This window comes from Marmota monax, unplaced genomic scaffold (assembly GCF_021218885.2).
Source record: "Marmota monax isolate L192 unplaced genomic scaffold, Marmota_monax_Labrador192_F-V1.1 WCK01_AAM20220418_F8-fsc00035, whole genome shotgun sequence".
In the NCBI taxonomy this organism is placed as follows: domain Eukaryota; kingdom Metazoa; phylum Chordata; class Mammalia; order Rodentia; family Sciuridae; genus Marmota; species Marmota monax.
The window spans coordinates 7,588,587-7,615,253 of NW_026691961.1; the positions used below are offsets into that span (position 1 = coordinate 7,588,587).

Below are 26,667 nucleotides of genomic sequence, written 5' to 3' on the forward strand. Positions count from 1 at the left end.
GATTCCAACTTGACACAGTTGAGAAGCAACACTGTGGCCCCAGAGGCAGCTGCCCTCAGACCAGAGAGAAGGTTCTGGCTGCCCCCAAGAGAGCAGCTGCCTCCATGCTGGCATGGCTAGGGGCATGTGTGCCCATGTAAGCCCTGAGTTTATCCCAGTGCTCCCCAGTGTCCCCTCCCTCCCCAGATCCTGCTTCTGGACCTTGGCAGTGGGGCTGTCCTGTGGAGCCAGGCCCTCCCCAGCTTCCCTGGAGGCCCACCTTCTGCCAGCCTGCCAACTGCTGACCACCGCTCGGCCTTCCTCTTCTGGGGCCTCCATGAACTAGCCAGCACCAATGAGATGGTATGGGGGGACACACTCGGGATAGCCCTGCCCATTGGTGGCTGGCCCATCCCAAATCAGTTGAAGCCTAGTGGGAGTGAGCCACAGTGGGGAACGTGCCCTACATTCTCCTAGGGCTGACGGGGGCTCTGTGTTGGGGAGAGCTGATATAATGGATGCCAGGAAGGAACAGGACCAAACTCAGGTTGGGAAGGGGGGCTTCCTGGTGGGTGTCAGCTCTGGGCATGGTAGCTGTAGTGAGGCATCCCTGAAGGTGGCCTGAGTATTGCCTAGGATGTGGCCTTGGCCTGGGGACAGCGGGAGTGTTGAGGCCTGTTGGCGGTCCTCACTCCAGGAGCCCAGAGTCGCCCAGCACAGTCTGTACATGTTCCACCCCACCTTGCCCAGCGTCCTTCTGGAGCTGGTCAACACCTCTGCCCACATCATTGCCTTCGATGGTGAGTGTGGTCGTGGGCCCGGGCACCCAGGTCTGCTCTGGCTGACCCTGAGAGGCTCTAACAGCTTCTCCCCCACAGCGCTCCTGTTTGAGCCGAGTCGCCATGCTGCCTATGTCCTCCTGACTGGCCCAGCAAGCCCCAATGTGCCTGGCCTGGTCTCTGTGACCAAGCACAAGGTACGGGACCTTGTCCCAGGCAGCAGGGTGATTCGCCTGGGTGACGGCGGGCCAGACAGTGATCAGGCCATCAGGGACCGCTTCTCTCGGCTACGGTACCGAAGCTAGGTATAAATGGAACCAGCTGCAGCACGTGGAAAGACTCCAACTGCAGAAGCCAGGCACCCTGGGAAGTGGGCCCCTCCCTCAGCCTCCTATAGAATCCCCACTCTTGACCTGGTAACCACTGTCCACTTGGGAGCCACAGCCTTACTGGTCACGACCGAGGATGTACATGGGGTTGCCCAGGCCCCTGACCCAGCACTCCATGTGCACACTGAGCTGCACTGGGTTTCACTATGCCCTGAGGGTCTTAGCAGGCCAGGGTGCCCCTGCAGCCTCCTGGGCTGTGCGCAGAGCTCACCTTGTGGCATGGCACCCTTGCTCTGTGCCCTCTCCTTGCCAGCTTCTCCCAGGCCAGATAAGCCACTGTAGAATGTGCAACTCCCAGGCCTGATCTGCGTGCCCCTCCTCTTCTTGCCTGGTCCCCCCTCTGCACTGACCCCTGGGATCATGAAGATCAGAGGATGGGTGCTGGGGAAGGCCTGAGGCCTTGCAGCCCCCCAGGCCTACCCAGAGCAGAGGAAGCAGCTCCCATGGGGGGAGAGGAATAGGGATCTAGAGTGGGGGTGCCCCCTACAGGTGGGCAGGGGGCCTGCACCACAGCTCACAGGTGTCCTTACTGCATCCACTTGGTGTCAGTCTGTGCCCTCCGCACACAGGAGCTGCTGTCTAATAGAGGCCCCATGTCCCTGGGCATGGGAGCACCTCCTGCCCCACTTCCTGGTGCTCATCTGATGTAGGACTCACTCTGTGCCTTGTCGCTCCTGAGGCCCAAGGGCAACTGCTGTGCTCTGCAAGGAGCAGCCCTGCCCAGTCCAGAACCTGAGCTCTGTAGCAAAGAGCCTGATGATGCCAGTCACCACAGAAACTACAGAATAAACGTGCACTGTCTCGAAGAGCCCTGTGGTCTGGTGTGAGCCCGCCATCTGCCTGTCTGCCCAAGGAGCAAAGCAGGAATTTACTGGCCAGGAATTTACAGGCCCAGCAGTCACCATACAGCCTTGGGAGCGAGTCCTGGGGTTTGAGAACTGCTGACCAGCAGGGCACCAAGCCCCATGTAAGCAGGAGCCTTGGGCCAGCATGGGCCTGCAGTGGAGGGCTGGGTGAGCACCTGCTACCACTGGGGCAGGGTAAGGCTGGGAGGGGCTTCAGGGAGATGCCATGCAGCCTGGAAATGAGGAGCCTGCCAGAGCTTGCTGTGGTTTAAATACAGCTCTGGTCTCGTAGCCTCTAAGGTATCCTTGCTCCTCTTTCTCCTTGGGAAGGCCTGGGGTGGGGATGTGGGGTTAAGGTTGAACAACTGGGTGTTGTGCTAGGAAGTAGGTCCACTGTTCCTGAAAAATAAAGGCAACCCAGCCTACAGAACCTGAGCACAGAGGGGCTATAGGGACAGTGAGTGGCATATATGAGAACTGCCAGGGGCTTCAGTAGAGCCATCCCTGGGGGAGGTGCTCTGCAGGTCACCTGGTGACTGCTGAGGACAGGAGTCTATTCCCAGCTTCCCTCCAACCACAGTCTTCACCTCCTAAACTTGTTACTATGACCATGGCCACTCAAGGGTCCTAGAGGCTCTGCCCATGCTGAGCCCCTGCAACTTCAGGGCCTTAGAGAAGGCTGGGCACAGCTGCCCAGGAGGTGCTGTGTAAATGCCAGGAGCCCCTCCCATGAGCGCTTCCTTGGCAGTTTCCTCTTTTGGCCAGCATCCTTACGCCTGTAAGGCCCCTGCTCACCTTGGGCTGCCAGAGCACAGACTGTACCCTCCACCTCCCCAAGTCTCAGCGCAGCCTGGAGCCTGAGAGTCTGCACATTGAGGGAGGTCACCTTTACACCTGAGCCATGCCCACTGACCTTTGCCTTGTGGCCAGCTCACACACACATGCCTCACGTGCTCACACCACGTGCATTCACCAGCATATGACCAGTGCAGGGCTGAGGTCCTTTTATTTCTGCACCAGAGTGGATGGGGAAAGGATGTGGGCCAGGCCTATGGGTGGGTGGCACCTCAAAAGGAACTAGCCCATGCCTTTAGCCTAGGTCCGGGAAAGCAGGGTACCCTCACCAGAGAGGGAATAACACCAGTAGCCCAAAGGAAGGTTTAGATGGGAAGAATGGACACTGGCTGTGCCATCCTGGCAAAGACCTGCCCTGAGGGAACTGGGAGGCTCCGGGTCAGAGTGACAGCATGGAGTCATCTGTTGAACCTGGGGCGGGTGCCATGGACAGCACACAAGAGTAGGTGGAAGAGGCTGGAATGGTCTCAGCAGGATTAGGGTCATAGGGCGGGGGAGCTGTGCCTGGGCAGAGTGGAGGGCCCAGAAGCCTGCTTGTCCTCATCTCATGACAGGTGTCCTGTTGTGCCAGCTGTCTTAGTGTTCTCTGGTGGGGAAGGGCACCCAGTGCTGAGCTGAAGGCTGCAGAATGCCAGGGGCTCCACATGGCCTCGGCCTTGGCCTCCCCTTTCTCTGGGAATAAGTCCTTTCCTGGCCAAGTGTGGCCAGTGAGATCCCTCTCCAGGACCAGTCCCTTCTGGGCAGGAGATGTCATGTCAGAGGGAAAGGAGAAGTTGGAGAAAGGCTGGCAAGGCTGGGCCCTCTGGACTCAGGTCGAGTGCCACGGGGTGCAGGAGAGGATGGCCACCATCACAGGTGTCGCTGGCTGGAGGTGAGCCTCCTAGCTCTCCTCGTCACCACCTGCAGCGCTTCCAGCTGCTGAGGGCTCCCCAGAGGTGGGCGGCAGAGCAGGGCTGGGGCTCGAGAGCCGAGGCTTCCGCATGAATGGGAATACCCTGTGGCAAGAAGAGGCCAGACAAGTGGCAGGAAGGCCCTGTCTCCTCCCTGCAGGGCCCTCACCACTCAGTGGGCACAGGGACTTCCTGGGCTCACCGTCTCTTTGTTTCCAGTGGAATCACACCTTCTGCCAGTAGGCCCTGGTACATGTCAGACTTCATGAACCTCGGGTAGGAGTCCTGCCAGAGACAGCATCCTGGGCTGAGCTGGAGCTCAGGGGACAGCACTTGCCTAGCACGTATGAGGCACTGGGTCCAACCCAGCATTGCTGGGATCTTGTCCTGCCTACACAGAGGCCCTGACAGGAAAAGGGCTGGCAGCAGCCACCCTGACTTGCCCAGATCAAGGTGGACAGACCTGAGGAGACCTGGCTCCCATCTAGTGGGACCACAATACAACAAAAGATAGCCAGGAGCTACAGTGCCCACACATATGGAGAGGTAAACCAGGCCAGCCTCAGCATCTCGGCTAGGCCCTGTCTCAAAATAAAAATGGCACCCCAGTGCTACCCAAACCAAAACAACTTCCAAGCCTCACTGACCACCCTTGGCCAATACTGGGGCCCAACTTGTTATTTTTTTTTTAAAGTGATAACTAAGGAAGGGTCAAGCATGACTCTGCTGTGGGGTCTGCACACTGGAGAACCACAGCATAGAGTTGTGACATGGAAGCACCAGCCACAGAGGAGGGGGAGGGGACTGGGGGCACACAGGGTAGAAATCGGCACACACAGTAGAGGGCTGCCCCTGCTCCTGACAAGAGGAGTGGGGGAAACACGCCGGCACTAGAGATAATACTTGGGACAAAATCCAAACAGGCAGCGTAACAAAAGCAACCAACACTGTGATGGGCCCCATGAGATTGGGTGGGGACATGAGCCCAGATGGGGCCCACCTTCTTCATGAGCATGTAGATGTGTAGTTGTGCATCGTCCAGGACGTAGCGATGGGGCTGATGCAGCCCCTCCAGTGTTCGCTCCATCGTCCTGCTGTCGATGTTGACCCAGTGGGCAGCGCCTGGGGCCAGGAACTGCCTGGGATGGAGATGGCATCTGGGGGTCCAGGCTGGACATGCCCACACACTGGCCAGCCAGTACCATTCCACCACACTCACTGGTACACAGTGTCCACCAGAGTGGGGATCTGGGCCTGCCCTCCAAAGCGCAGCTCCTCACATGCCTCCCAGAAGCTGAGGTTTTCCGCTATGGGCCAGGAGAGCCAAGTCAGAGATCCTACCCAGGGGTAGCCAAGATGGGGATCCAAGGCCTCTTGGGACAGGAGGATCCCAAGCTGGCCAGCAGCCTGGGAGGAAGGGCCAGCCAGCAGCCTCACTCAAGCAGCCTGCCATGAGCAGGGAGTATGGGGCTTCTCACCACTGAACTCCTTCTGTAGAAAGTCCATGAAGTGGGCCCGCCCCATGGGGTCATCCAGGAGCTCCCGGAAGCTGAAGCCCCACCGCTCCACACGGAGCTTTGTGGGCACAGCTACCCTGGGAGGAGAGGGGTAGGGCTGTGGGGAAGTGGGAGACTGACTGCTACCAGCCCCCCAAGCTGGAGGCACACCCATGGTCCCACGGCCCTGTGCTCACGTGGGTGCATTCATGGCCCAGTAGGCATCGTCATCTGTGACCCAGGGGTTGCTGGGCAGACATCCTGCCAGGATAGGGTCATGTGGGCCTCGCTGGTGGCTGAATGTCAGGAACCTGGAAGAAGTCCAGGCAGTGCAGAGGGGCCTCAGGGGCAAGCAAGTCCAGAAAGGGGCTGGGCTGGGGGTTTCCTGCCCGCCTGGACTCACGCCTCGAGGCAGATGGAGGACTTCACCCGGGTCCGGCCCAGCGCTTTCCTCGACCACTCTATCTAGGGTGCCAGAACTCTTGAGTCAGGATCAGGGCTGGAGCACAGACCGCCCAAACCCCCCTCCCCCAGAACCTACCTCTCGCTTGTAGAAATCCAAGCTCTGTGACTGGAAGGAACAGGTGGCTGCATGACCAGCAGATCTCCCCTCGGAACTGGACACCCACCTGCCCAACGCCCCTAGAGCAGAGCTCCTGCCTCACAAGATGTGGCAGAGGAAGGTTCAGCACCGCATCCCTGACTCTTTCAGAGAAAAGCCCCTTCTCCTATCCCTAAACCTGGAAGACCTCTGAGAGCCTTTAGTCTGGAGATTTCTAGAATGTTCCATAGAACCTTCAGGTGTTCCGAGTGGCCTTGATGTCCCCAGTTATATTTAACTTGTCATATTTTCAGAGGTATTTAAAGTATTCTTTTAAACAACACATACATACGTGAGAAGTCCTTGTACTGACATCACATTGGGGAACTCAGCTCTATCTCAGAAACCTGCGGCCTCACACCACCCCAGGTCCAGCAGGATGGCTGACCCAGGCTCCCTATGCTCCACAACCAGCACAAGGTATGGCGCTGGAGATGTATTCTTCAGACTCTAGCTTTCCCCAGCTCTTTGCCTTTACTCAGGAAGAGTTAGGGTCCTGAGATAAGCAGTTTCCATCAGGAAGAGGACACAAATCTTTCTGGACTCTGGTTTTGGTAAGAGTAGTTGCCTGTCCAGGGCCTGATTTCTGTAGTTTGCAGGCCACAGAGGCCCCGAAGGGAAGTGGAATGGTCCAGGTGCCGGCCATAGCCCTGCTTGCCACCCTCCCACTTCCCTGGCACAGTCCTGGTCTGGGGGAGAGCCCTCCCCTCCCCTCCCCCAGGGCCACTTCACTTACTTGCACCCAGGCAGCAGGTGGCAGGAGAGAGCACAAGAGTTAGGAGGGGGCTTATACCAGGAGTAGAGTAGGGCCCTTGGAGTGGCACATCAGGGGAATTTGGGTGAACTAAAGGACAGAAGGGGGATGGGAGGATGGAGCACAGCCCAAGCTGTCCCATGGTGGGTGGTGGGATGAGCCATGGGCAGGTAGGCCTGGGCAGGTGTGTGTGCCAGGGCAGGTGTATGTGCAGACGCTTACCATCTGCACCTGATTGGCATTGTTGGAGCCCCTCTCTGGGCCCTGCTCCAGCACATTGGGGACCCCAGGCTGCAAGAAGGAAGGTAAGCTGGGGTGTTAGGTCTCTACCCCTAGGGACCCCAATTCTGAAGCTCTTCATCATTTAATGTGGAAACTGATGAGCAAGCAACCAAGCCTGGCCTGATCCTGAGCTCCATCCTCTTTACTCACTCCCACCCCTAAGAATGGTTCCCCAGATAGAGTGGGCCTTGAATCACCTGCTGGACCTGAGTCTGGGGAAGGCTGGATCCCAGGTAGCACCCCAAAGCTCAGTTCTGTTGTAGCTCCTCCTGGCCCCCACAAAGGCCTCAGTCCCCCAAGGCTCCCCTATAGCCCTCCCTTAGACCAGGAGAGGATCTGACTGGTCCTGTGGTCTGGGGGTGCATGCAGCCACAGTCTTGAGTGTGTCACCTCTGGGTTCTCAATCACAGAATGACAGCTTCCTGTCACCCACCAGAACCAGGAAGGGCATGTCATTCCTACAGGCTCAAGTCAGAGTTTCAGGAAAGGTTCCAAGGATGCAGGTAGACCCCATGTCTGCCCAACAAACCCACCCCCTCATGTCACAGGGACTCACCGGGGGTCTGTTCACCAGCCAGTATGTCTGCTCCTGGCATGCAATGACCAGCCTGTCCCCTTTCCTGCGCTGCTTAGCAGCCCTGGAGGAAGGGGGAGGTTAAGCAGAGTCCCCCCATTCCCACTCTGCTCAGGACCTGGAGCCTGGGATGTTTTCTGGTTCTAGGACTGCCAGGCTTGGTGTCACTGGGTGTGGGCATAGACAGGGACAGGGCTCACCGTAGCTGTTCCCGAGCCTGCATCACTACCAGGTCCCAGGTGTGGTTGATCTTCTTATGCAACTGGTCATAGTGCTCCTGGGGACATGAGGTCTCCAGTGGGTGACCCCTTGCATACCCAGTTCTGGGACATGGACTCCACCTCTTCAGTGAGAGCGAGGGAGCAAGTGATGCGTGTGTGTGTGTGTGTGAGATCTTTCCACCTGGAATGGAGGCCAGCCCACCCCTGAGGCCCTGTGCAGGGGCTGTCTCTCTGGCTCTGGGAGCATTTAGCTGCCCCTTCAGGGTAGGTGGGGTGGGGGCCTGCCCAGCAAGAGCAAAGCGGGTATGGACTGTCTCAAAGACTGAGCTGCACACTCTGGGGCAGACTGTGAGGCTTGGGTTCTTCCTGCTAGACTCAGCCTGCTGGGCCTCACCTTCTCATGGGTGACCAGGGCTCCCTGCCTTTGTATGTTCTTCTTGGTCAAGTAGATGGCTGGAAAGACAGGGAGCAGGCTGCAGAGGGACAAGCTCTGCCCAATCCTGGGAGCTGGCCCGGTGCTAGCCCCAGGTGCTCCACACTCACCATAGTCCAACTCGGCAGCTGGCCACAGAGTGCTGGTCCAGAAGTAGGGTGTCTAGCCATGTTGTGGGGTAAGGATGTAAGGCACCTCCTGAGCCCTTCCACCCATATACTGCTCACCCTCACAGCTCCCATCCGCTGGCCATCTGCCCACCTCCAAGAGCTTAGTGGACCACTCTCCATTCTCACCACTTGGACTGAGTCCGACTCAAGCTTTAGGGTTTTGCACACAGATTGCTCTCCCCTAGGATAGGGTAGGGGTGGGGGCCTGCCCAAGCCCTGGATGTGGTCACATCAGAGCTTAGGGTTGCCTGGTTCTTGGATGTGATTGGGAAGGGCAGGAAGGGGGGCTCCATCATGTTTGAATAACACGTTGAGGTGCAGGTATCCTGTCCTCGCCCCAATACAGCCTCCTTCTTCAGGGGTGGAGGCTTAAGGACATCCCCTGCAGGCAGCTGGCAGAGTTCTCCGCAGGTAATGCCTTTTTATGGGGGTCCTGGAGTGGCCCCAGGAAACTGAAACCCCACCCTTAACTTGGTTCTTATCACAGGGACACTTCCAATCCTAGCCTCCTGGGGAGGGGGCGGTGAATCGCCAGCGGTGACTTCACCACACCCCCCACCAGCGCTAGCAGGCCCGCCCTCCCAAGTCCCCTCCGGAGTCCCCTTTGACAGGCGGCGGGGCAGGCGGGGTCGCTCGGGCGCAAGGCCTGACCTGGAACCTGTAGGGCGTCTCGTCCGGCCGGAGCGCCAGGCTGCGGGGCTCGCGCAGCGGGTATATGTAGCCGTGCTGCGCCAGCAGGCTGCCCAGGTGTAGCGCCTCTGCGGGGGCGTGAGTGAGTGCTCCTCCTGGCCCGCCCTCCCCAGCCCCTGGGCTGGCCGACTCTCACCCTCCTCCGAGATGCACAACTTCCGGACCAGCCACTCCACGATGTCGCCGCCTGCACGGGAGAGGCTGGGTGGGCGCAGGCCTGGCTCCCTGCTCCCCCCCCGCCAAGGGCCCTCACCGCGCCTCACCCGTCACCGCGTGCGGGATGACAGTGATGAGCAGACGCTGGCTCCGCGTCCGCACTCCCTGGTCAGGGTCCTGCATCCTCACGACCATCCGCTCCATCTGGGCGAGGGGACCGTGAGGGGCGTCTCGGCGGCGCCCCCGGACCGGGCTCCTGGAGCGGGCTAGGCCAGCCCCTGCGCGTCCCCCCCCCCCCGACCCTAGGGGCTGGAAGGCCCACCTTGCGGAGGTGCGGCCTCTGCGCGCGGGGGCGCCAGCCACTGGGCGCTGGGCTAGCGGCCATGCCTAAGCGGTGGACGTCCGAGCGGCCCCGCCCCTCCCGCCTGGGTTAACCCTTGGGGCCTCGGGCAGAGGCTGGCCACCCAGCCTGTGTTGGAGAGCCTGCAGCGCAGGGCGGTGACAGGGGCGACTGGGACCCAGGGATGCCCTCCCAGGTCTGGCCTGGCCTGAGCCTGGGGAGGTGGGGCGAGGCGCACCTTCGACAGGACGAGGGGGCCCTGAGGGGGTGGACTCGGACCTGGAGCGGAACCAGCAAATAGTGGCTCATCAGGGGAGGGGCCTGAGGGGAACAAGGGTTCTGGGCCTGCCATAGTCTCAGGCTGCCAGTGTGTGTCCCCTAGGGCGGACGGGACCTGCAGCAGTCATTGATGTGGGGTCAGAAGGGTCTCTGACAGCCTGAGGAGTATTTCCCTGCAAACCACGGCACCCACCGCACATGCCCTGTGTGGGTACCACAGGTTGGTGTGACCCTGATCATGATCATGAGCTGGTCCGCGTGGTTCCCAGCACTATGGGAGCTGTGTTGGCTTTTCCCTGTGTCAGAGTTGTCCTGTGGTTGAGGTTGCTGGGAGTGTGTGACACCGTGGGTTCCTGAACAGGGGTCCTCAGAGGGGAATGGCCACATCCCCTTAACTACACAGGGGATTGGGTGGGACAGCAGGTGAACAGGCAGAGATCCTAGCCAGGGTGCCCTGGAACTATAGAAAGGGGTTTACTGGAGAACGGAGGTCTCAACACCCCCTACCCATATTCACCCAGATTCCCAGGGTCCAGGCACTTTCTGTCCCTTCTCCAGCAGCTTGGCCATCCCCTCCTGAGATATGCCCAGGCCCTCCAGGCCCCATTAGGAAGCCCTTTATAAGAAGTAGAAATGCTATATGTTATATTTATCCTCCCTGTGCCAGAGGTCAGATGGAGGGAGGTGGGTAGGGTGGCCTTGGGCCAGGAGCATCCAAACATGGCCACCTGAATCCATTACCAGTGCTGGCAGTGCAGGTCCAGAATGACATGGGGCAGTGGAGCTGGGGGCTGGAGGGGGCACCTGTCATAGGCAGGAACTCTTCCTCTTAGATCCCAGGTCACCCATTCCCCACTCCCATACACACTGTATGTGGGCGGGGAAGGGTGGGGTGTGTGTCAGGCTGGCTTTGAGACTGAGTGAACATCTGGATGCTATAGGCCACCAGCAGCTGGAGCTGTCCCCTGGAGACAAGTGACCTAATACTTCCAGTCCTGCAGAAAAGGGCAGCAGGGGGTGGGTCTCCAGTGCGCCCAGGGCCCCTTTGCAGGATTCTGTTTTGGAAAGACTGGCCAGGTGAAGACCCAGCCAGAGTGCACAGAGGGCTGGCCTCTTGCTCAGACAGTGGGGCTCTGGTCTGATTCCTGGGTGTCCCCAGAAATGGGGATGGGGTAGAGGTGTCTAAGAAAGGGGACTCAATCTGGTGTTGGGCAACCCCCTTTATTCAGACCCAGCCTTTGGTCTGTCTCCTGCTGAGGGTCTGCTCACCCCTCACCTGCCCTGGCTGACCCCCAACACCCATCCCCAGCTCTCAGGTGTCAAGAAACCCTGGCTTCCCCCTCATCTCGCCTGCCTTCTATTTTCTTCATGGTTCTTTCCCAGAGGGCAGTACCTCCCGAATTATCTGGGTCCCCAGGCCCCTACAGATAAAAACCAGCCCTGCGGGCACATCCTTTAGTGTCTGTGGCCTAGACTGAGCTTCAGGGTGCTCAGACCAGCCTGCCAGCCTGCCGAGGTCCCCTTAGGCTGCGTGCCAGCCCCCGCCCCAAGTTAGGTGGCCCCGGGAGTCCCCGCTGCCCAGACGGTGCGCGGGGGCGGAGGGGAGGGGCGGCGGAGGGCTGCTGGGCCCAGGTGTGGCCTGGCCGCCTGCAGCTAATGAGAGTCGGGGGACGGGGGGGGGAGGGGGAACGCACCTGCTGCACTTCCCCAGCCCCGCCCGAGGGCTCGGGGGAGACCCCGGCTCCTGCGGGCGCCGCGGGGCGGGGCGGGCCGCGGCGGCGGCGGCGGGGACGGCCGGGTGCCGGCGCCGTGCGGGCGACACGCGCGTCTCTGCGGGCTGCGCGGGGTCCGCGGAGCGGCTGGGGGCGCGCGGCGCGGGCGCGGCGCTGGGCGCGGGGGGCGCTCCCGGCCGGGATGAGCTCACCGCAGTCGCGCCGGGGCTGAGCCGAGCCGGGCGGCGGCTCCGCGTCGGGCCGCGCGCCACCATGCTGGGCCTGGACGCGTGCGAGCTGGGGGCGCAGCTGCTGGAGCTGCTCCGGCTGGCGCTTTGCGCCCGAGGTGAGCGGCTGGCCGGCCGGGTGGCGGCCACGTGGGCGGTGGGCCTTCCTGGCGGCAACTTTGGGGGCGCGTGGGGACCTCCTGGCGTTGCCCCGGCCTGACTCCAGCGGGGGTGGGGGCTTGATTCCCAACGACCAGCAAGGGGAAGGAAGCCCAGGGTCGCGCGCGTGTGAAGTCAGGGAGGCACGGGTCTCTCCCCTAGGTGGGGCTCGGGCTCCAGAGAACCCTAGTCTGGAGGCTCCATGGGTGGGGGCTAGAGCATTATGGGAAGGGCCCAGAGGTAGGGACCCCCTGGAGGGCCCCGGGGCCACCACTCTAGCAGTAGTCCCAGCCCCGTGGTTCCCCACTTGGGGTCATCATTCCTCCACGTTTGGCCTCGGAGTCAGGGAGGGCCCCTGGATGGACATCTGGCCAGAAGCAAGTTGGCGCCCCAAGGATGCCCCTTGGCCAGGTGCCTTGGGAGCCTCCTCCAGCCACCAGGGCTCTTGTGGGAGAGGCAGGTGGGATGCTGCCTGTGCCCTGGGAGCCCTCACTGCTCTCCCTGGTTCACCCTCCCTCTGAGCTCCACCACCTGCCTCCTTCGTAGTCCTTTGGGCAGTGGGAGGCACAGCTGGCCAGGTGGGGGTGCTCCAGCAGGGTGCTCCAGTGCCAGGGTCAGCTGGGGGCAGCACCTCATATGCCTTCTCCAACTCCCAGTTCTCCTGGCTGACAAGGAGGGGGGGCCAACACCACTGGAGGAGGCACTGGACGATGCTGTGCCAGAGTACCAGGCACCTGGGAAGAAGAGCGCCCTGGAGATCCGGCAGCTGGACCCTGAGGACGAGAGCCTCACCCAGTACAAGAGAGCACTGCTGGGAACTCTGCCACCTGTAGTGGGTATGGGCTTGGAACCTGGGCCTAGAGGGCTGTGCCTGGGTGGGGAGCAGCAGGGCATGCTATGGACATTGCTCCTCCTCAGATCCCAGCCTGCCTAACGTGCAGGTGACCAGGCTGACACTGATTTCGGAGCAAGCTCCAGGGCCCATCACCATGGACCTCACAGGTAATGCCTCTGCAGACCACCACCATTTGTCTCTGGAGCAGAGACCTCTTAGGATCCTTGTGCCCCATCCCAAGTCCCTGGGCCCATCCTGAAACCCTGAGGGCACCACACCCCACGTGGGGCTCCTGGGGCAGGATGAGCCTGCCCTGGAGTTAGAGCTTACCTGCCATTTCCCTCCCAGGGGACCTGGCTGCGCTGAAAAGCCAGGCGTTCATCCTGAAGGAGGGTGTTGATTACCAGGTGAAGGTTACCTTCAAGGTGAGGGCAGCTGCGGTGGGGGGCACCGGCCGGCCAGTGCCCTGGCCCCAGAGGAACCTTTAACGCCGTCTGTCCCACAGGTCAACAAGGACATCGTCAGTGGCCTCAAATGTGTGCACCACACCTTCCGCAGGGGCCTGCGCGGTGAGGGCAGTGTGGAGGGCCGGGTGGGGGTGAGGTGGGGCAGGTGGAGGGCAGCCCTGACACCCTGTCCCTCTCTCAGTGGACAGGGCTGTCTACATGGTAGGCAGTTATGGCCCCAGGGCTCAGGAGTACGAGTTCGTGACTCCAGTGGAGGAGGCTCCGAGGGGCGCACTGGTGCGGGGACCCTACGTTGTCAGGTCCCTTTTCACAGACGACGACAAGACAGCCCACCTGTCCTGGGAGTGGGGCCTCCGTGTCTGCCAGGACTGGAAGGGCTGAATCCTGGCTCTGGCCCTTGTTCCCACCTCTGTCCACTGCTGCAAGGGACCCCAAGCTTTCCCTGGCCCCTGGTCAGTGACCAGACCCTGCCCTCTCTCCGTCCTGCATCCCGCCTGGCGCTGTGCCCCATTAAATGTCGTCTCGCTGCCCGCCGTGTGGCCTCTTTATGCCTCCCCCTCCCTCAAGGGGGTGCTCTCAAGCTTTATCGTCCCTGAGAAAGGGCCCAGGTGCTACGTGTCGATTGCTGCTTGGTCCCCAGTCCCCTTATCTACCCCAACCTCTGGGGCCCGGCACTGCCATGGACGGCCAGCTTCTGCCTGTGCTGCTGCTGTTCCTGCTGGGGGCCTCAGGCCTACAGGGACAGGGACAGGGACAGGGACCTGAGAGACCCTCAGAGGATCTCCTGGAGGATACCCCTGGGGAGGAGGTCCCCAAGGAGGATGGGGTCTTGGTGTTGAACCACCGCACCCTGGGTCTGGCCCTGCAGGAGTACCCAGCCCTGCTGGTGGAGTTCTGTGAGTGTTTGGGCCAGTGTGTGGGGGGCCACAGGGACTACCCAGGGTCTCCAGCCCCAGCCCTGTGGACTGGGGGATCTTCCCAGAGGCACTGTGCCCAGCACTCCAGGCTTCCTAGGAGCACCCTAGGGCAGGGAGCTCTGGGATGGAGTGTGGAGGGGTGGTGGTTATGCGGGGAGGCCCAGGGGACATGAGAACACCCTGTTTGGCCATCTGTGCCCTCAGGCTGACGTCCTGCCCCATGGCCACTTCTCCAAGCTGCTGGTGGAGGGTCTTTCTGCAGGCTCTCTACAGAAGCATGGGGATCTGGGTCTGTGGACACCCTAGTAAATAAATGTCAAATCCGTCCTCGCGGCAGCCTCAGGAGGCAGCCATGTGTGTCCCAGGAACCCCAGCCACACCTTGTTGTCCCTTGTGCCTCAAACTTGGGGGCCTGGAGAATCTGACTCCTGATGTCAGCCCGGCCATGGCCCAGGCTTGTGTGGGGCCTAAGGAGAGTGTGCACAGCACACCCCTGCTCCCTCGGGATCTGCGGGGAGGGGCTGTGGCTGTGCAGGCCTGGCACTCATGGCCTCATCCCCCAGTCGCCCCGTGGTGTGGGCACTGCAAGGCGCTGGCCCCTGAGTACAGCAAGGCGGCTGCCTTGCTAGCAGCTGAGTCGGTCACAGCCACGCTAGCCAAGGTGGATGGGCCTGCGGAGCGGGAACTGACGGAGGAGTTTGGTGTGACAGGGTACCCCACGCTCAAGTTCTTCCGTGATGGGAATCGGACGCACCCCGAGGAGTACACAGGTGTGGGGTAGACACAGCCTGGGGTGGGGTGGGCTGGGGCCTGCCTAGACTGAGGGCACACTCCACAGGCCCCAGGGAGGCCAAGGGCATCGTTGAGTGGCTAAAGCGACGGGTGGGGTCCAGTGCCACCCGGCTGGAGGATGAAGAGGGTGCACAGGCACTGATGGATGCCGGGGACGTGGTTGTCATCGGCTTCTTCCAGGTAGGCTGGGCTGGGGGCCAGGCCACAGGGGCAGCAGTAGTGGTACCTGCCAGCCTCACAAGAGCTGGGCCTGTAGGACTTGGAGGATGAGGATGTGGCCACCTTCCTGGCCCTGGCCCGCGATGCCCTGGACATGACATTTGGCTTCACTGACCAGCCAAAGCTGTTTCAGAAGTTTGGCCTCACCAAGGACACTGTGGTCCTCTTCAAGAAGGTGAGTTGCGCTGAGGCAGGGGTCAGGGCTAGGGCTATGGCCCTAGCTGACCCTCCTGGTGTCTAGTTCGATGAAGGACGGGCCGACTTCCCAGTGGATGAGGAGCTGGGTCTGGACCTGGGGGACCTGTCTCGCTTCCTCATCACACACAGCATGCTCCTGGTGACGGAGTTCAGCCACCAGGTGAGCTCAGCTGCCTGGGGGTGCAGAGCTGGCTGGATGGGCCCTGGGAGTCACAGGAAACCATTCCACAGACCTCCCGGAGGATCTTCGGCGCCAGGATCCTCAACCATCTGCTGCTGTTTGTCAACCAGACGCTGGCTTCACATAGGGAGCTCCTGGAGGGCTTCCGGGAGGCGGCTCCCCCGCTCAGGGGGCAGGTACTGGGGGAGCAGGAGGAAGGGGTGACATGGTGGCAAGATGCCCAGCATGGACTCTCTGCTGGCAGGTGCTGTTTGTGGTGGTGGACGTGGATGCCAGCAATGACCACGTACTGCAGTACTTTGGTCTCAAGGCTGAGGAGGCCCCCACCCTGCGCTTGGTTAACATTGAGACCACTAAGAAGTATGCACCCCCTGGCGGGGGGCCTATCACCTCAGCCTCCGTGGCAGCCTTCTGCCAGATGGTCTTCAGTGGGAAACTCAAGGTGAGCTGGCTAGCGCCACAGGGTGGGGCAGGGAGGGCACAACCACTCCTGGGGTCCTTCCCCACACAACACCAGAGCTCCTGGCGTGGCCCACAGCCCTACCTGCTAAGCCAAGAGGTCCCCCCTGACTGGGACCAGCGGCCCGTCAAGACCCTTGTGGGCAAGAATTTTGAGCAGGTGGCTTTCGACGAAACCAAGAATGTCTTTGTTAAGTTCTGTGAGTACTGAGGCTGGTGGGTGGGTGGGTGGATATGCGGGGACCCAGCTAACCAAGTATGACACCTCACAGATGCCCCATGGTGCAGCCACTGTAAGGAGATGGCCCCGGCCTGGGAGGCACTAGCTGAGAAGTACAGGGACCACGAAGACATCATCATTGCTGAGCTGGACGCTACGGCTAATGAGCTGGAGGCCTTCACTGTGTCTGGCTTCCCCAGGCTCCTGTACTTCCCTGCAGGGCGGGATCGGAAGGTGAGGAGCTAGGGCTGGGGCTGGAGCAGCCAGGCCTGGCTCCAGGCTGACGCTGGTGGGCTGTAGCAGGAAGTGCCTTTAGCTTCCCACTCCTCCCCAGATGATGGAATACAAGGGCAACAGGGACCTGGAGAGCTTTTCCAAGTTCCTGGACAGTGGGGGTGAGCTGCCAGCAGAGGCACCCACAGCCCCCTTCCAGGTATGCACCCCATCCAGGGTTCTAAGCCCTGGGCAGGTCACCTCCAGGCGGGGCTGGCAGGACTTGGGGTGGGCCGAGGGCAGAGCTGAGCTGGGCCTCTGTGACCCTTTCTAGGAGCCACTAGCCAATTCCAGTGTGGGGCCCCGGGAGGAGCTGTAGCCACCACATCACTGCCAACTGCAAGTGGCAGGTGATCCTGGCTGGAGAAGCTGTGCTCCGTGAATAAAGAGCTTTGCTCCTGGACTGAGTGTGTGGTTCCTGGCAAGGCTGGCAGCACGGCCGTGGCCAGCCTCAGCCTCCTGGGCCCGCTGCACCGTGTGAGGCCTTTCTGCAGCCATTGCCTGCAGTGTCCCCCTCCACCATGACCTTCACTGATGGGTCTGAGGATGGCAGGGCTCAGCTGGGCCCATCAGCTGTAGTCAGTCACTCCACAGACAAGGCAGCTCCAAAAACTTTTATTTCATTACTATCCAAGTACCTTGAAAAGATCATTGTACAAGTCATTGCATGGAAAACGGCTGGGTCAGCCCCCTGCTGGCCCTGGCCTGAGAAATGTACATATTTACATGGGCCCTTAGAAAGGAGGGTCCCCACCCGCTGAGCTGGCAGCCAGAGACAGGCCCCAAGGTGCTCATTGCGGGATTCACACAGTGACAGGCGAGAGAGGGCATGTTGAAGGCACTCAGTGACAAGTACAATCTGCAGGGGCCCCTGCACCCAGCCTGGGCCTGACCGGGTGCTGGGGCAAGTCCAGGGGGAGCAGTGACACTGGCGTTTGGGACCAGTGAGGCCTGCGGGTTTGCGAGGTGGGCAGCAGGGGCTGCTGGGGTCTCCTGCAGCTCCAGGCAGGTAGCCTGGCTCGGGGACTCTGCTATTGCTGTGGTGGGCCTCCCTCTCCTGGGCAGGACAGACCAGCCTTGGGACTGCTCTGAGGTACCAAGGGCACAGCTGGGCACTCCCTGCGACCCCAGGCTCCGAAGCTGTGCTGTGCTGGCCTCATGTCAGTCTACCTTCTCCACCTTGCCGATGATCTTCTCCTCAAAGATGGGCAGGACAGCCGCGTCCTCTCGAACCTCCTCAAACACCACCCCGCAGTCGAACTCGTCGCTCACCTTTTTGAAGTAGTACCTGGGGATGGGGCCGCAGCCAGTGAGAGGGGTTTCTCCTAGAGCCCACAAGTTGCGTCCACCTGTGGCCATATGGTGCAGTGACCACTGTGGTGCTGCCAGCTCCCTGCCTGCTGGGAAGTGTCCATAGCCCTTGGGAGCCGTGGCCTGGCCCAGGTGCTGTGATGAGGAGCAGGTGGGCGTGGAGAGCTGGGCTCCTCCCGTAGCCACTCGGTGACAGAGACTGACCTGGCAGCCTCCACCAGACTCTGAGGTTGGCTTTCAGGGCCCTCTCCACCCTCTGCCCTTCTCAGGAATCCAGAGGCCTCAGCAGGGAGGAGCTGAATTGTGAGGCTGGAGCCCAGGTCAGCCCAGCACATACACCGACCTGTTTGGGCCTGTTCCCCCACCTTTAGCACAGGCCTGGGAGCAGTAGGCTGAGGGTGCAGACGAGGGCAGGAGGAGGTGGGAAAGCAGCTCTTCCTGCACAGTGGCACCTCACTAAGGCCCCAGGTCCTCTTCTTACCTGTAGCTGCCCTTCTTGGTCAGCAAGTCCTTGAACTGGCCCAGGGTGACTGTGCGGCCCCGCACCAGGGTCCGGTAGGGAATGGGCTCCCCGCAAAAGTAGTAGGCCACAACGATGCTGTCGCAGGGCTGGGCACTTCCACTGCCCGCCCTCCGCTGCGCCCTCGTCCTACAGGAGAGAGTAGCAGCTACTGGGACTGCTGGTGCCTGCTCAGGGGAGCTGGGGCCCTTGCTCAGCAGCTCCACACCTGCAAAGACCCTGCCCACATGGAAGTCACCCTGGCCAGTCCTCACTGGCCTACCAGGACAGGTCCTGCTGCCTGGTGGGAGGTAGTGCCCACCCGCCACATGAAGTAGGCACGTGGCTTCTTGCTGTAGCCAGGCAGAGCACTTGCTGTCCCCACAACCAGGTGGCCACCTGCTAGTACCCGACTAATACCTAAGTTCTGAAGCTCCTGAAATATCCGAAGGGCCAGGACAGGGCAATCAGACCTCAAAGCAAAAGTCCCCACTGGCTATAGCTGGCCAAACCTCCAGGGCCGATGAGGCCAATACAACATCCTGCCCAGAAGGAGGTGGGCCCTTTTCTTGGCAGGTGCCACACAGCTGCAAGATCTGGGAAGGCAGGTCACGACCCTGTGCTCCCAGAAGCTGCCCAGGCACAACAGGGCCTGGCCTTGGGTCCCTGAGCTGGGCACACCAGAAGCTTCCAGAGCCAATCTCATGGCAGGAAGGCAACAATGGGCACTTGTCTCCCTGCCCCCAGGTGAAAGGGTCACCTTGGCAGTGTAACTCTTTTGCACACCAAGCTCCCAGGCACCTGCGTTTCTAGACCTTCCCTCAGTACTGAACTCTCAGAGCTCACGGAAGCCATTAGAGAAGTGCCATCCCAATGGACATGCTTCTCCAGGGACAGAAGGAGCAGGTGAGGAGTGCTCTGGAGCGGGGGCTCTGCAGTCCCTTGTTTACACAGATCCCATCCTTATGCCCCTCTTTGGGGTGAGCCCCCTATGCCTGCCTGGAGCAGGAACCAGGAAGGGGGAGGTCGGCCATGTCCATGTGCAGCAGGGCAGGTCCTCGTTCCTGGCTCTGGCCAGTCACACTGTCCATGAACCACACCAAGTGAGTCCTGTCTAAAGCCCCTGGTACCATTTCAAGGGACATGGCTGCTTCCCCACACACCCTAGCCTGGGCACAGGCAAGCCCAAAGTAGGAGGTAGTGCTTGTATGGACAGGCCACAGGCCCAGACGCACCCTGGCCTTCCGGCCTGTCTCCACAGAGTAGCAGTGACTTCCTAGACAGGGATGGGAGGAAAGGTGGGAGCTGGTGCCCCCTTCTCCAGAACTGCCTCAGACATGGTGCCTGGACTCATGCCCAGAACAGCTGCTCGACCTGGCGGGGGTGTGCCAGACTGGCTGGGGTAGGTGGCAGTGGAGGACCCTCCAGGCACACGTACTCTGTCTCGGAGAGCTCCAAGTCCGACACGGCTGGCACCACGCTCAGCACAGGTGTGCACGCTGGCCTGACGCAGGTGCGTCCCCGCTGCATAACCGCCTGCACATACCTAGAGAACAACCCGCGTCACTGGGGAGGGGACCACGGCCAGCACTGCCAGACAGAAGGGCAAGGGGAGGGGGAATGTGCTTGTGGGAGGTGGAGGGGACGCCATACCAGGGCGCCTGACTGTTGGGTCTGGAGCACCACGTTTGAAGAGATGCGAGGGCTGGACAGCATTGTAGAGCTGGGCACTCACCCAGGTGTGCACAGCCCCAGGTTTCTGAGTTCTGAGTTGAGACATGACTTGGGAGCACTGATCTGGGAGTTAAAGCTATGCTTCGTCCTTAGGGACGACCCTCTGTGCTGCAGAGCCCACCTGCAGCCTCCCCTGAAGCACAGGGGCCCTACTCGGCAATCTGCAGCCCCTGGGGATCCATGGTCCTATGAGGGAGACCTGTCCTGGGGTCACAGTGCCCTTCTGCAGGGGCCCATGTCTGAATAGGCTGCTGAACTGCCCTGAGAACGATTTCCACCCTGACCAGCCTGGGCAGGGCCCGCAAGGCCCAAGGCCACGTCCTTCTCTGCTTTGTTCCGTATATCTAGCTGCTTGCAAAAAGCCCATCCCCTGGACAGACAGATAAACCCAGCAATTCCAGGGTTATCCCTACACCTGGAGTTGCTGGAGCCACCAGATGGAACCATGGCATGGGAACTGCACCCCAAAATGCACAGTAGAGGCAGCTCCTGCAGATCAGCTGATGTCCCAGGCCAGGAGAACACCACAGCAGGTGTCTTCCCAGAGTACCCCACCCAGACTGGGGCAGGCTCCAGCCAGACATGCATAGGATCTCAGCACCAAGAGGGAACGTCCCTACACAGAGGAGGAGTGAAGAAGGCTAACAGCAATGTGGCTGGCTGCCCCTTCGGTTCAGGTGACTGTCACCCTGGCTCTGAAGTGGGTGCAGGCTCAGAGCCTGTTACAGGTCTGTGGAGCCCGTCAGTGGCAGGGCAGTGTCACCTGACACCAGTGTAGCAGATGGGCTGGAAGCCTGCTGAACCCAGCCTTATCCTCTAGGCAGCCCAGAATAGGGCAGCCCCACAGCTGGGAGGATCCAAGATGCTCAGTGAAGGGCCAGTAACTTCTGAGGGAAACAGAGGCCTCTGTGACCATGGCCCAGGACCTGGTGAGGGACACATCTCTACGTATCACAGAGACCTGACCCACTGGGAATTCCAGCCAAAGGGTCAGAAGCGTATTCTCGCCTGGAGAGAAAATGCTGCTGCCCTAGAGAGGAGATGCTGCCTCAAGGCAGGCAGCAGGTGTGGCGCTTGGGCCTCAGTGCTGGCTGCAGTCCTGCCCACCACAGAGCCCAGATTACCCAGCGGCTGACGGTCACCTGTCCCTGCTGAGTTGGGGATCTGTGGCCTCCACCAGAACAGGTGCCAGAGAACACGCCGGCTCTCCTCCCCAAGGGGCAGTGGCGACATTCAGTATCCCACCTAGACCCACAGCAGGGCCACCTGCAGCCTCAGCAGAGGGGCAGCAGGCTGTCTGATCAAGTGCCTGCACCCACCTCTGCTTGGAGGGCAGCTTGCTGGCTCTCTCCTCCTCTTCCAGACGCCTGCGGGCCTCCTCCAGCTGGGTCAAGGGGTTGGGGGCCGGGTTGGGAGGCATCGTGGGGTCTTGAATGAAGAGATGCGAGGGCTGGACAGCATTTCGGAGCTGGGCACTCACCCAGGGGTGCACAGCCCCAGGGCGCTCGATGGACAAGGGCCTGGAGCTCTCGTGAACCTGCTGCTTCCTCGCTCCCGAAGACCTTGGGGAGCAAGGACAAGCATGGCAGTCCCAGTGCACTGGGCGGGAGCAGCTGAGGCCTGAAGCCGGCTTCAGGGGCTGGTGAGCTCCTAGCACTCAGTAGGTACATTTCTGTCTCGTGGGTTTTTCAACTTCATTTTTAGCAGCTTTACTGAGATGTGAACCATATACAATATATGCAAACTCTTTAAAACCATACACCATATACTATACATACTATTGTTAATTAAAAATAAATTATTTATGGTGCATGCCTGAAATTCCAGCTGCTCAGGAGACAGAGGCAAGAGGATGGCAAGTTTGAGTCCAGTCTCACCAAATTAGCAACATACAGAGACCCTGTCTCAAAAAAAAAAAAATTAAAAAAGGGTTGGGGGATATAGCCCAGTGGTTAAACCCCTGGATTTAATGCCCAGTACTAAAAATTTAAAGAGTAAAAATAAAAGTAAGTTTTCAGGACTGGGCACATATAGCTCAGTGGTAGAGCACTTGCTTAGCACACGTAAGGCCTTGGGTTCAACCCTTAGCACCACCACCACCAAAAAAAAAAAAAAAAAAAAAAGAAATGTCCATGGTGGAAAACCTGGAATATACAGGAAATTAAAAGAAAAACTAAATAATTAGCAATACCCTAATTTATAAATAGCCACTCTCAGTACATACACATCCCCTTACCCACTAAAAGCACATAACATAACTGGCCTGAAGGTACGCATGTAGTTTTCCCTGATTTTCCCACTTAATAATTACAGCCTTCCCTTCACTGTGCCCTGAGAATGTGTTCTCCATCCACAACACCCCACCAATGAACCCCTTGAACAGTCAGCAGAGACACAGAAGTCTCTGGGCCATGGGGGAGACATCAGAGAGGGCTGTCCCCTCAGGCAGGGGCACCTCAAGACAGGGCCAGGGCACCCAGCCCTAGCTCACTTGCCTCCATGGCACTCACCAGGAGCAGCCCACACTGAAGGTAGCCCCCTACCCCAAGGGCTATCCATGCACACTATCTCTTCAACCACAGAAACTGCCTTTCTTGGGGAAATGTTTGGGACACAGCCCATCATCCTTTGTAAAAACCATTGGAGGGAAACCAGAAGCCCACCCACACCCTAGCCCGAGCTGGGCAGGGCTCCCTGAAACCCTGGGGACAGGCTCTGTGGCCCCAAACAAATAAAGGGAGTGGACAGTTGCCTCCCCTGACAATCCCAAGCCCCACTGGCAGATAGGGCTCCCATTACTCTCTCCAAGTCCTCAAGAGGGTGGTCTGTGCTGGCCAGGTGTGGGCTGACACCTCTCTGTGGCATTGGACACACAAGGGACATGGGATGAGACAGGGGAGTGAGCTGATACTGAGGTCCACAACATGTGGCGCTGGCCCTGGGGCCCTCACTCCACACCACCTTAGAGCAGCCTCTGTCCTCAAGGCTGGGAACAAGCAAGTGAGAGCAGATGGCATCTCCCACGGCTGCTGGCTTTCCTGTCCTGAGCTGGCCCCCTTGGCGGGAGGGCTCATGGCCCAAAGCCAGGAATAACCTCCACAGAGCAGGAGGGCTCCCGTTCCCTGGGAGAGGTTGCTGGCTAGCTCTGGGGAGGGGGCCGGTGCTGTGGGCACTCACCCATGGCCAGCCTTCCTGTGCCTGCTGATCTCCTTCTCCCCCTCGATGATCCACTGCATGATCTTCTGGTTCTTCTCCACGTCCTCGGCAGGACCCGGCACCTCGGTGCTGCCACCCTTCCCAGGGTCCACCTTCTTGGAGCTCCTTTTGGAAGGTGCGCCTGCCTTTCCCCTGTGAGAGCAAGACCTGGGGGTTGCCCTGACCTTCTCCATGGCCTTCTGAGCCCCTGACACTCCACAGAAGGGCACTGTGCCCACTGCAAGGTGGCCACCTCTACAACAGTCTGCTGCTGCCTGAGCACACCACGGGAAGCTATACTGGTCACCCACAACCCACCAGGAGAAACAAGGTGGACTGCAGCCCTGACCTCCACCTCCTATCTCAGGGCCAAGCAGACCCTCCTTACCCAGACCCTGACCCTGTGCCTGGACCCCACCTGGATCCTGCCCAGGTTTCCTATGACTTTCTAGGGAAGCTCGGGCCTCCACAGGGATAGCCTGGCACCCTGGCCCTACTGCTGGCCACTCACCATCATGCACAGGACAAGGACCCCGCCATTCCCAAAGCAGCCAGTGGTGCAGAACTCACCCACAGGCCAGGTCACAAGTGTTGGGGATAGTGCCTGTATTCTCTGAGCAGCCACGGGACTTTGTTGCATGACCGTGAGGCTCTGGGCCCCATGTGAAGCTGCTCTGGGCTCTGCGAGAAGCCTCGGCCTCCAGCTGCTCCTTGGGCCTGGATGTGCCGTGGTGCAGGTGGTGATGAACGTGCCTGTGGTGGTGCAGGCCAGCCACATCCAGCTTCATCCCGGACCTGGGCATGTGCTTCCCATGGCCCAAGGCTGCACCTCCCAATGTCACCATCTTTGCCATGTGCCCACTGTCGGGGGAGCGGTGGCCAGGCCCAGGGGACTGGCAGCCAGGTGTCCTCATGACCCGCTGCACATGCTCGTCCAGGATGCTTTCGGGGTTCTCCTCATGGGCATCCCGCAGCCCGCCACAGCCCACATCCACATAGCGGGGTGGGAAGTGGTGCCAGGCTGGGGCAGGAGGCAGCTTGTGATTCAGCCCCGGGGGCCCAGAGGGGAGGTCTCCATCCTCACCTTCTTCCTCCTGTGGGGACAGGCAGCACCTTCAGCACCAGTTGTACCCAGAAACCTCACATGGGAGCGCCAAATGAGAGCAAGGACTGGCAAGTGTGATTCAGAGGTCAAGAGACACTGTCCCCCCTCAGGATGTGGTCAGGCCAGGAAGAGATGTCCAATTCCAGGACACCACGTGCTCAAGCCTTCAAGGGCCCTGGAGCCTCCTTGGACCCTGCTGACTCCATTCTGCAGGCTGAGGGCAGTGGCAAGAGGATAAGCACTGAGGGGAGCCACTGACAAAACTCTTCCTGGACTTAGTTTTCCTATGTTTCTCAATAAAGTATTTTTTTTCTTTTGATTGTTTTTTTCCATTCCTTAATTTTACTGCCATACATATGTCCTACGACAGCTCCTAAGCAGCTGGGACCACAGACACGCACCACTATACCCACTTACAACCTGCAGCTGGGACCACAGGAGTGCACCCACTTACAACCTGCAGCTGGGACCACAGGCGTGGCCACTGCACCCACTTACAACCCACTTTAATACAAACACATTTCAAGATACTGAACACCAAATTCCTCACAAATGCAAAAACATCGAAGCAATTAGGACCTGTGTACCAGAGCTGCTGAGGCACATGCAGGGTGGCTGGTCGATTGGCACCTGTGGGACCTGTAGGACAGAGGGTAGCTAGTGGATGCTGCCTGCCTATGGGGCTTGGGAACTCTGGGGGACAGCTCTTAGCTAAGGGTATCTCTGGACTGGCAATGCCACTATTCCTAAGGCAGCAGGAGAGAGGGGAAGGCCAGATGCCTGAGGACAGTCAGGTCGTCCTAATGGTTCTGCATCTGCAGGATCCAACTTGGGGTCTATTCATCGTGGGTGCTGGGGACTAGACCCAGGTCCTCAAGCATGCTGGCAAGAGCTTGACCTCTGGGCCACACCCACCACCCTGGTTGGATTTGGAACACTAGATTAATTTAACTGCAGCTAATGGTTTCACTATCTTCTTGGTGTTTTTATTTTCAAAATTTTATAATGATAATAATTTATTTTAATAATATGGTTATAAATACATTTTAAAGATATGAGACTATTCCTTCATAAATAGGACTACCATCTACATCATAATGAGAACAGTGCATGGGGCAGACTGGGATCACTGTGGACTGCTTGGCAGAGGTACCATGCCCAGAAGTGGAGGCAGCCCATGGCAGTGATGGCTTGAGGGGAGCCTGAGCTGGAAGAATCTACCTACAGAACCCCCCACCCCTAGTTGGTATCAGGGAGACACATGCTTCTTTCTGAGTCAGAGAAGGTAGTTCTGCTCCCGTGGGGCAGCCAGCCAGGCCCTGCTGAGCTGGTACACGCTGTCATCCTGCCCAGGGCAGAGCCACCCCACCTGGCCAGTTGGGGGTGGGCAGGGCTGAGGTAGCTGAGCAGCCTCACTGTGTGAGCTCAGTGTGGTACTCTCCCAGTCTTCCCTGAGCACATTTCTAGAGCTAGCTGTGATGTTCCCAGGGCCGTTCTCATAGCAGAGGATGAAGTCTGAGATACTGCTATGTACACTGAAACACTGACAAGGTCACAACAGAAACCCAGGGCTCAGCACTGGAAGCTCCGATTGCATGCTAAGGCTGCTCCAAATATTTGGGTTTGGGGACAAGGCTATGTGCATTCCTCTTCAACTACCCAATGAGGCTTCCACTGGCACTCCCAGAGGGCTGGCCCAGTGTGTGCACACTTAGCACCATCAGTGCCACCAGATGCCAGCTGCGACATGGCTCCTGGGCCACATCACAGAGCGTCCAGACAAGAGAGCTGCTCCTGTGAATAGCAGCTCACCTGATAGCATCTCACTCTTATCTGCCAGAACCTCCTGGCAGTGAGGCCTGTACACCGCTGCTGGCAGGTGGCCTCAGGCAGATTCCTGAACTTTGGGGAACCACTGAGTCATCCCCAGGGATGTGGAGAGGGTGAGCTAACTAGCATATGGGAAGTCCCCACCAGCACCTTCTCACACTCATGCTCTGCTGCCCGGGGTGGGGGTGGGGGGAAAGGCGACTGTTGCTGGTCTCAGTGGCAAGGGAACCAGGCCTGTTCCCTACTACACTACATGAGGAGCATCTGCCCAATCACTTGTCCCCAGACCAGCACTGCTGGCTCTTCTGTGTGCTCCCCTGGGCAATGTGAGTGAGCCAAATGAGAAGGCAAGCCTGCTGGGGGTGTTAGGGCCTAGGGGGCTGAGCCCACGGGTTAAATAAGGACATCAAGGGAGTGGTGGAGAAATAATTCCTTAGAGAGACATCATAGTTTGAACTTCAGGTATGGAAACTCATATAAATAGGAATGCCTGCATTTTCAAAGTATTTATGGTCACCAAACACTGCAAGGAGAGCAGAGGAGGCCTTTCTATGAGTGGCACAGAGAAGCCCAGGGTGTGAGTCCCATGTGGTGGTCTTGA

At 59.6% G+C, this 26,667-nt stretch overlaps 5 protein-coding genes across 12 annotated transcripts in view; 3 read left to right on the plus strand and 2 right to left on the minus strand.

The window, feature by feature from the left end:
• The window catches only part of Fam234a (family with sequence similarity 234 member A), a 32,019-nt gene extending 30,064 nt beyond the window's left edge, over positions 1 to 1,955 (plus strand). The window contains exons 10-12 of the mRNA XM_046440940.2: positions 187 to 342; positions 677 to 779; positions 858 to 1,955. Coding sequence (XP_046296896.1) covers positions 187 to 342; positions 677 to 779; positions 858 to 1,063 — 465 coding nt within the window. The 3' untranslated portion in view covers positions 1,064 to 1,955. The remainder of the gene's footprint in view (positions 1 to 186; positions 343 to 676; positions 780 to 857) is intronic.
• Positions 1,956 to 2,979: 1,024 nt separating this feature from the next.
• Rgs11 (regulator of G protein signaling 11) lies at positions 2,980 to 11,351 on the minus strand. Of its 3 annotated transcripts, none has more exons than XM_058578430.1 (17): positions 9,437 to 11,351; positions 9,222 to 9,318; positions 9,095 to 9,145; positions 8,920 to 9,026; positions 8,209 to 8,260; positions 8,060 to 8,118; positions 7,645 to 7,721; positions 7,427 to 7,508; positions 6,811 to 6,879; positions 5,775 to 5,798; positions 5,637 to 5,698; positions 5,431 to 5,544; positions 5,216 to 5,331; positions 4,957 to 5,044; positions 4,738 to 4,876; positions 3,940 to 4,022; positions 2,980 to 3,842 (listed from the first exon to the last, which is right to left on the minus strand). In XM_058578430.1, the coding sequence occupies exons 1-17, from the start codon at positions 9,497 to 9,499 to the stop codon at positions 3,728 to 3,730; spliced, it is 1,398 nt and encodes a 465-aa protein (XP_058434413.1). In that variant the 5' UTR covers positions 9,500 to 11,351; the 3' UTR covers positions 2,980 to 3,727. The 3 variants fall into 3 exon arrangements, with proteins under 3 accessions (XP_058434413.1, XP_046296911.1, XP_046296918.1); XM_046440955.2 differs by having other exon boundaries at positions 5,775 to 5,804; positions 9,437 to 11,350; XM_046440962.2 differs by lacking the exons at positions 8,920 to 9,026; positions 9,095 to 9,145; positions 9,222 to 9,318; positions 9,437 to 11,351 and adding an exon at positions 8,395 to 8,913 and having other exon boundaries at positions 5,775 to 5,804.
• Arhgdig (Rho GDP dissociation inhibitor gamma) lies at positions 9,917 to 13,663 on the plus strand. Of its 3 annotated transcripts, none has more exons than XM_058578435.1 (6): positions 9,917 to 9,953; positions 12,488 to 12,667; positions 12,750 to 12,833; positions 13,015 to 13,091; positions 13,172 to 13,235; positions 13,315 to 13,663. In XM_058578435.1, the coding sequence occupies exons 1-6, from the start codon at positions 9,932 to 9,934 to the stop codon at positions 13,512 to 13,514; spliced, it is 627 nt and encodes a 208-aa protein (XP_058434418.1). In that variant the 5' UTR covers positions 9,917 to 9,931; the 3' UTR covers positions 13,515 to 13,663. The 3 variants fall into 3 exon arrangements, with proteins under 3 accessions (XP_058434418.1, XP_046297002.1, XP_046296993.1); XM_046441046.2 differs by lacking the exon at positions 9,917 to 9,953 and adding an exon at positions 11,650 to 11,791 and having other exon boundaries at positions 13,015 to 13,073; XM_046441037.2 differs by lacking the exon at positions 9,917 to 9,953 and adding an exon at positions 11,653 to 11,791.
• Positions 13,648 to 16,795, plus strand: Pdia2 (protein disulfide isomerase family A member 2). 3 transcript variants are annotated; one of them, XM_046441023.2, is made up of 11 exons: positions 13,648 to 14,029; positions 14,761 to 14,820; positions 14,889 to 15,022; positions 15,099 to 15,236; positions 15,303 to 15,419; positions 15,491 to 15,616; positions 15,685 to 15,882; positions 15,979 to 16,099; positions 16,172 to 16,353; positions 16,436 to 16,552; positions 16,667 to 16,795. In XM_046441023.2, exons 1-11 carry the CDS (start codon positions 13,648 to 13,650, stop codon positions 16,709 to 16,711), a joined length of 1,620 nt encoding a protein of 539 aa, XP_046296979.2. In that variant the 3' UTR covers positions 16,712 to 16,795. The 3 variants fall into 3 exon arrangements, with proteins under 3 accessions (XP_046296979.2, XP_046296953.1, XP_046296961.1); XM_046440997.2 differs by having other exon boundaries at positions 13,773 to 14,029; positions 14,614 to 14,820; XM_046441005.2 differs by having other exon boundaries at positions 13,775 to 14,029; positions 14,614 to 14,820; positions 16,454 to 16,552.
• Positions 16,796 to 16,991: 196 nt separating this feature from the next.
• The window catches only part of Axin1 (axin 1), a 37,959-nt gene continuing 28,283 nt past the window's right edge, over positions 16,992 to 26,667 (minus strand). Inside the window, exons 6-11 of one of the 2 annotated variants that reach the window (XM_046440975.2) lie at positions 23,702 to 24,225; positions 23,114 to 23,284; positions 21,256 to 21,498; positions 19,641 to 19,748; positions 18,185 to 18,352; positions 16,992 to 17,680 (exon numbers count right to left, since the gene is read on the minus strand). In XM_046440975.2, the coding sequence (XP_046296931.1) occupies positions 17,554 to 17,680; positions 18,185 to 18,352; positions 19,641 to 19,748; positions 21,256 to 21,498; positions 23,114 to 23,284; positions 23,702 to 24,225 (1,341 nt within the window). In that variant the 3' untranslated portion in view covers positions 16,992 to 17,553. The remainder of the gene's footprint in view (positions 17,681 to 18,184; positions 18,353 to 19,640; positions 19,749 to 21,255; positions 21,499 to 23,113; positions 23,285 to 23,701; positions 24,226 to 26,667) is intronic. The other variant, XM_046440986.2, reaches the window with a different exon arrangement.

What these genes read in the sequence shown, in the direction of transcription:
- Pdia2 (XM_046441023.2), top strand. Translation starts at nt 13,648, where the DNA reads ATGTCGTCTCGCTGCCCGCCGTGTGGCCTCTTTATGCCTCCCCCTCCC. An exon ending in GCACCCCGAGGAGTACACAG is followed by an intron (nt 14,821 to 14,888) that starts GTGTGGGGTAGA and finishes CACACTCCACAG; the next exon opens with GCCCCAGGGAGGCCAAGGGC. An exon ending in CTGTGGTCCTCTTCAAGAAG is followed by an intron (nt 15,237 to 15,302) that starts GTGAGTTGCGCT and finishes CCTGGTGTCTAG; the next exon opens with TTCGATGAAGGACGGGCCGA.
- Rgs11 (XM_046440955.2), bottom strand. Translation starts at nt 9,499, where the DNA reads ATGGCCGCTAGCCCAGCGCCCAGTGGCTGGCGCCCCCGCGCGCAGAGG. An exon ending in CCCTGGTCACCCATGAGAAG is followed by an intron (nt 7,722 to 8,059) that starts GTGAGGCCCAGC and finishes TCATGTCCCCAG; the next exon opens with GAGCACTATGACCAGTTGCA. An exon ending in CCACTGGAAACAAAGAGACG is followed by an intron (nt 3,843 to 3,939) that starts GTGAGCCCAGGA and finishes TTCTTGCCACAG; the next exon opens with GGTATTCCCATTCATGCGGA.
- Arhgdig (XM_046441037.2), top strand. Translation starts at nt 11,719, where the DNA reads ATGCTGGGCCTGGACGCGTGCGAGCTGGGGGCGCAGCTGCTGGAGCTG. An exon ending in AGGTGAAGGTTACCTTCAAG is followed by an intron (nt 13,092 to 13,171) that starts GTGAGGGCAGCT and finishes TCTGTCCCACAG; the next exon opens with GTCAACAAGGACATCGTCAG. An exon ending in CTTCCGCAGGGGCCTGCGCG is followed by an intron (nt 13,236 to 13,314) that starts GTGAGGGCAGTG and finishes TCCCTCTCTCAG; the next exon opens with TGGACAGGGCTGTCTACATG.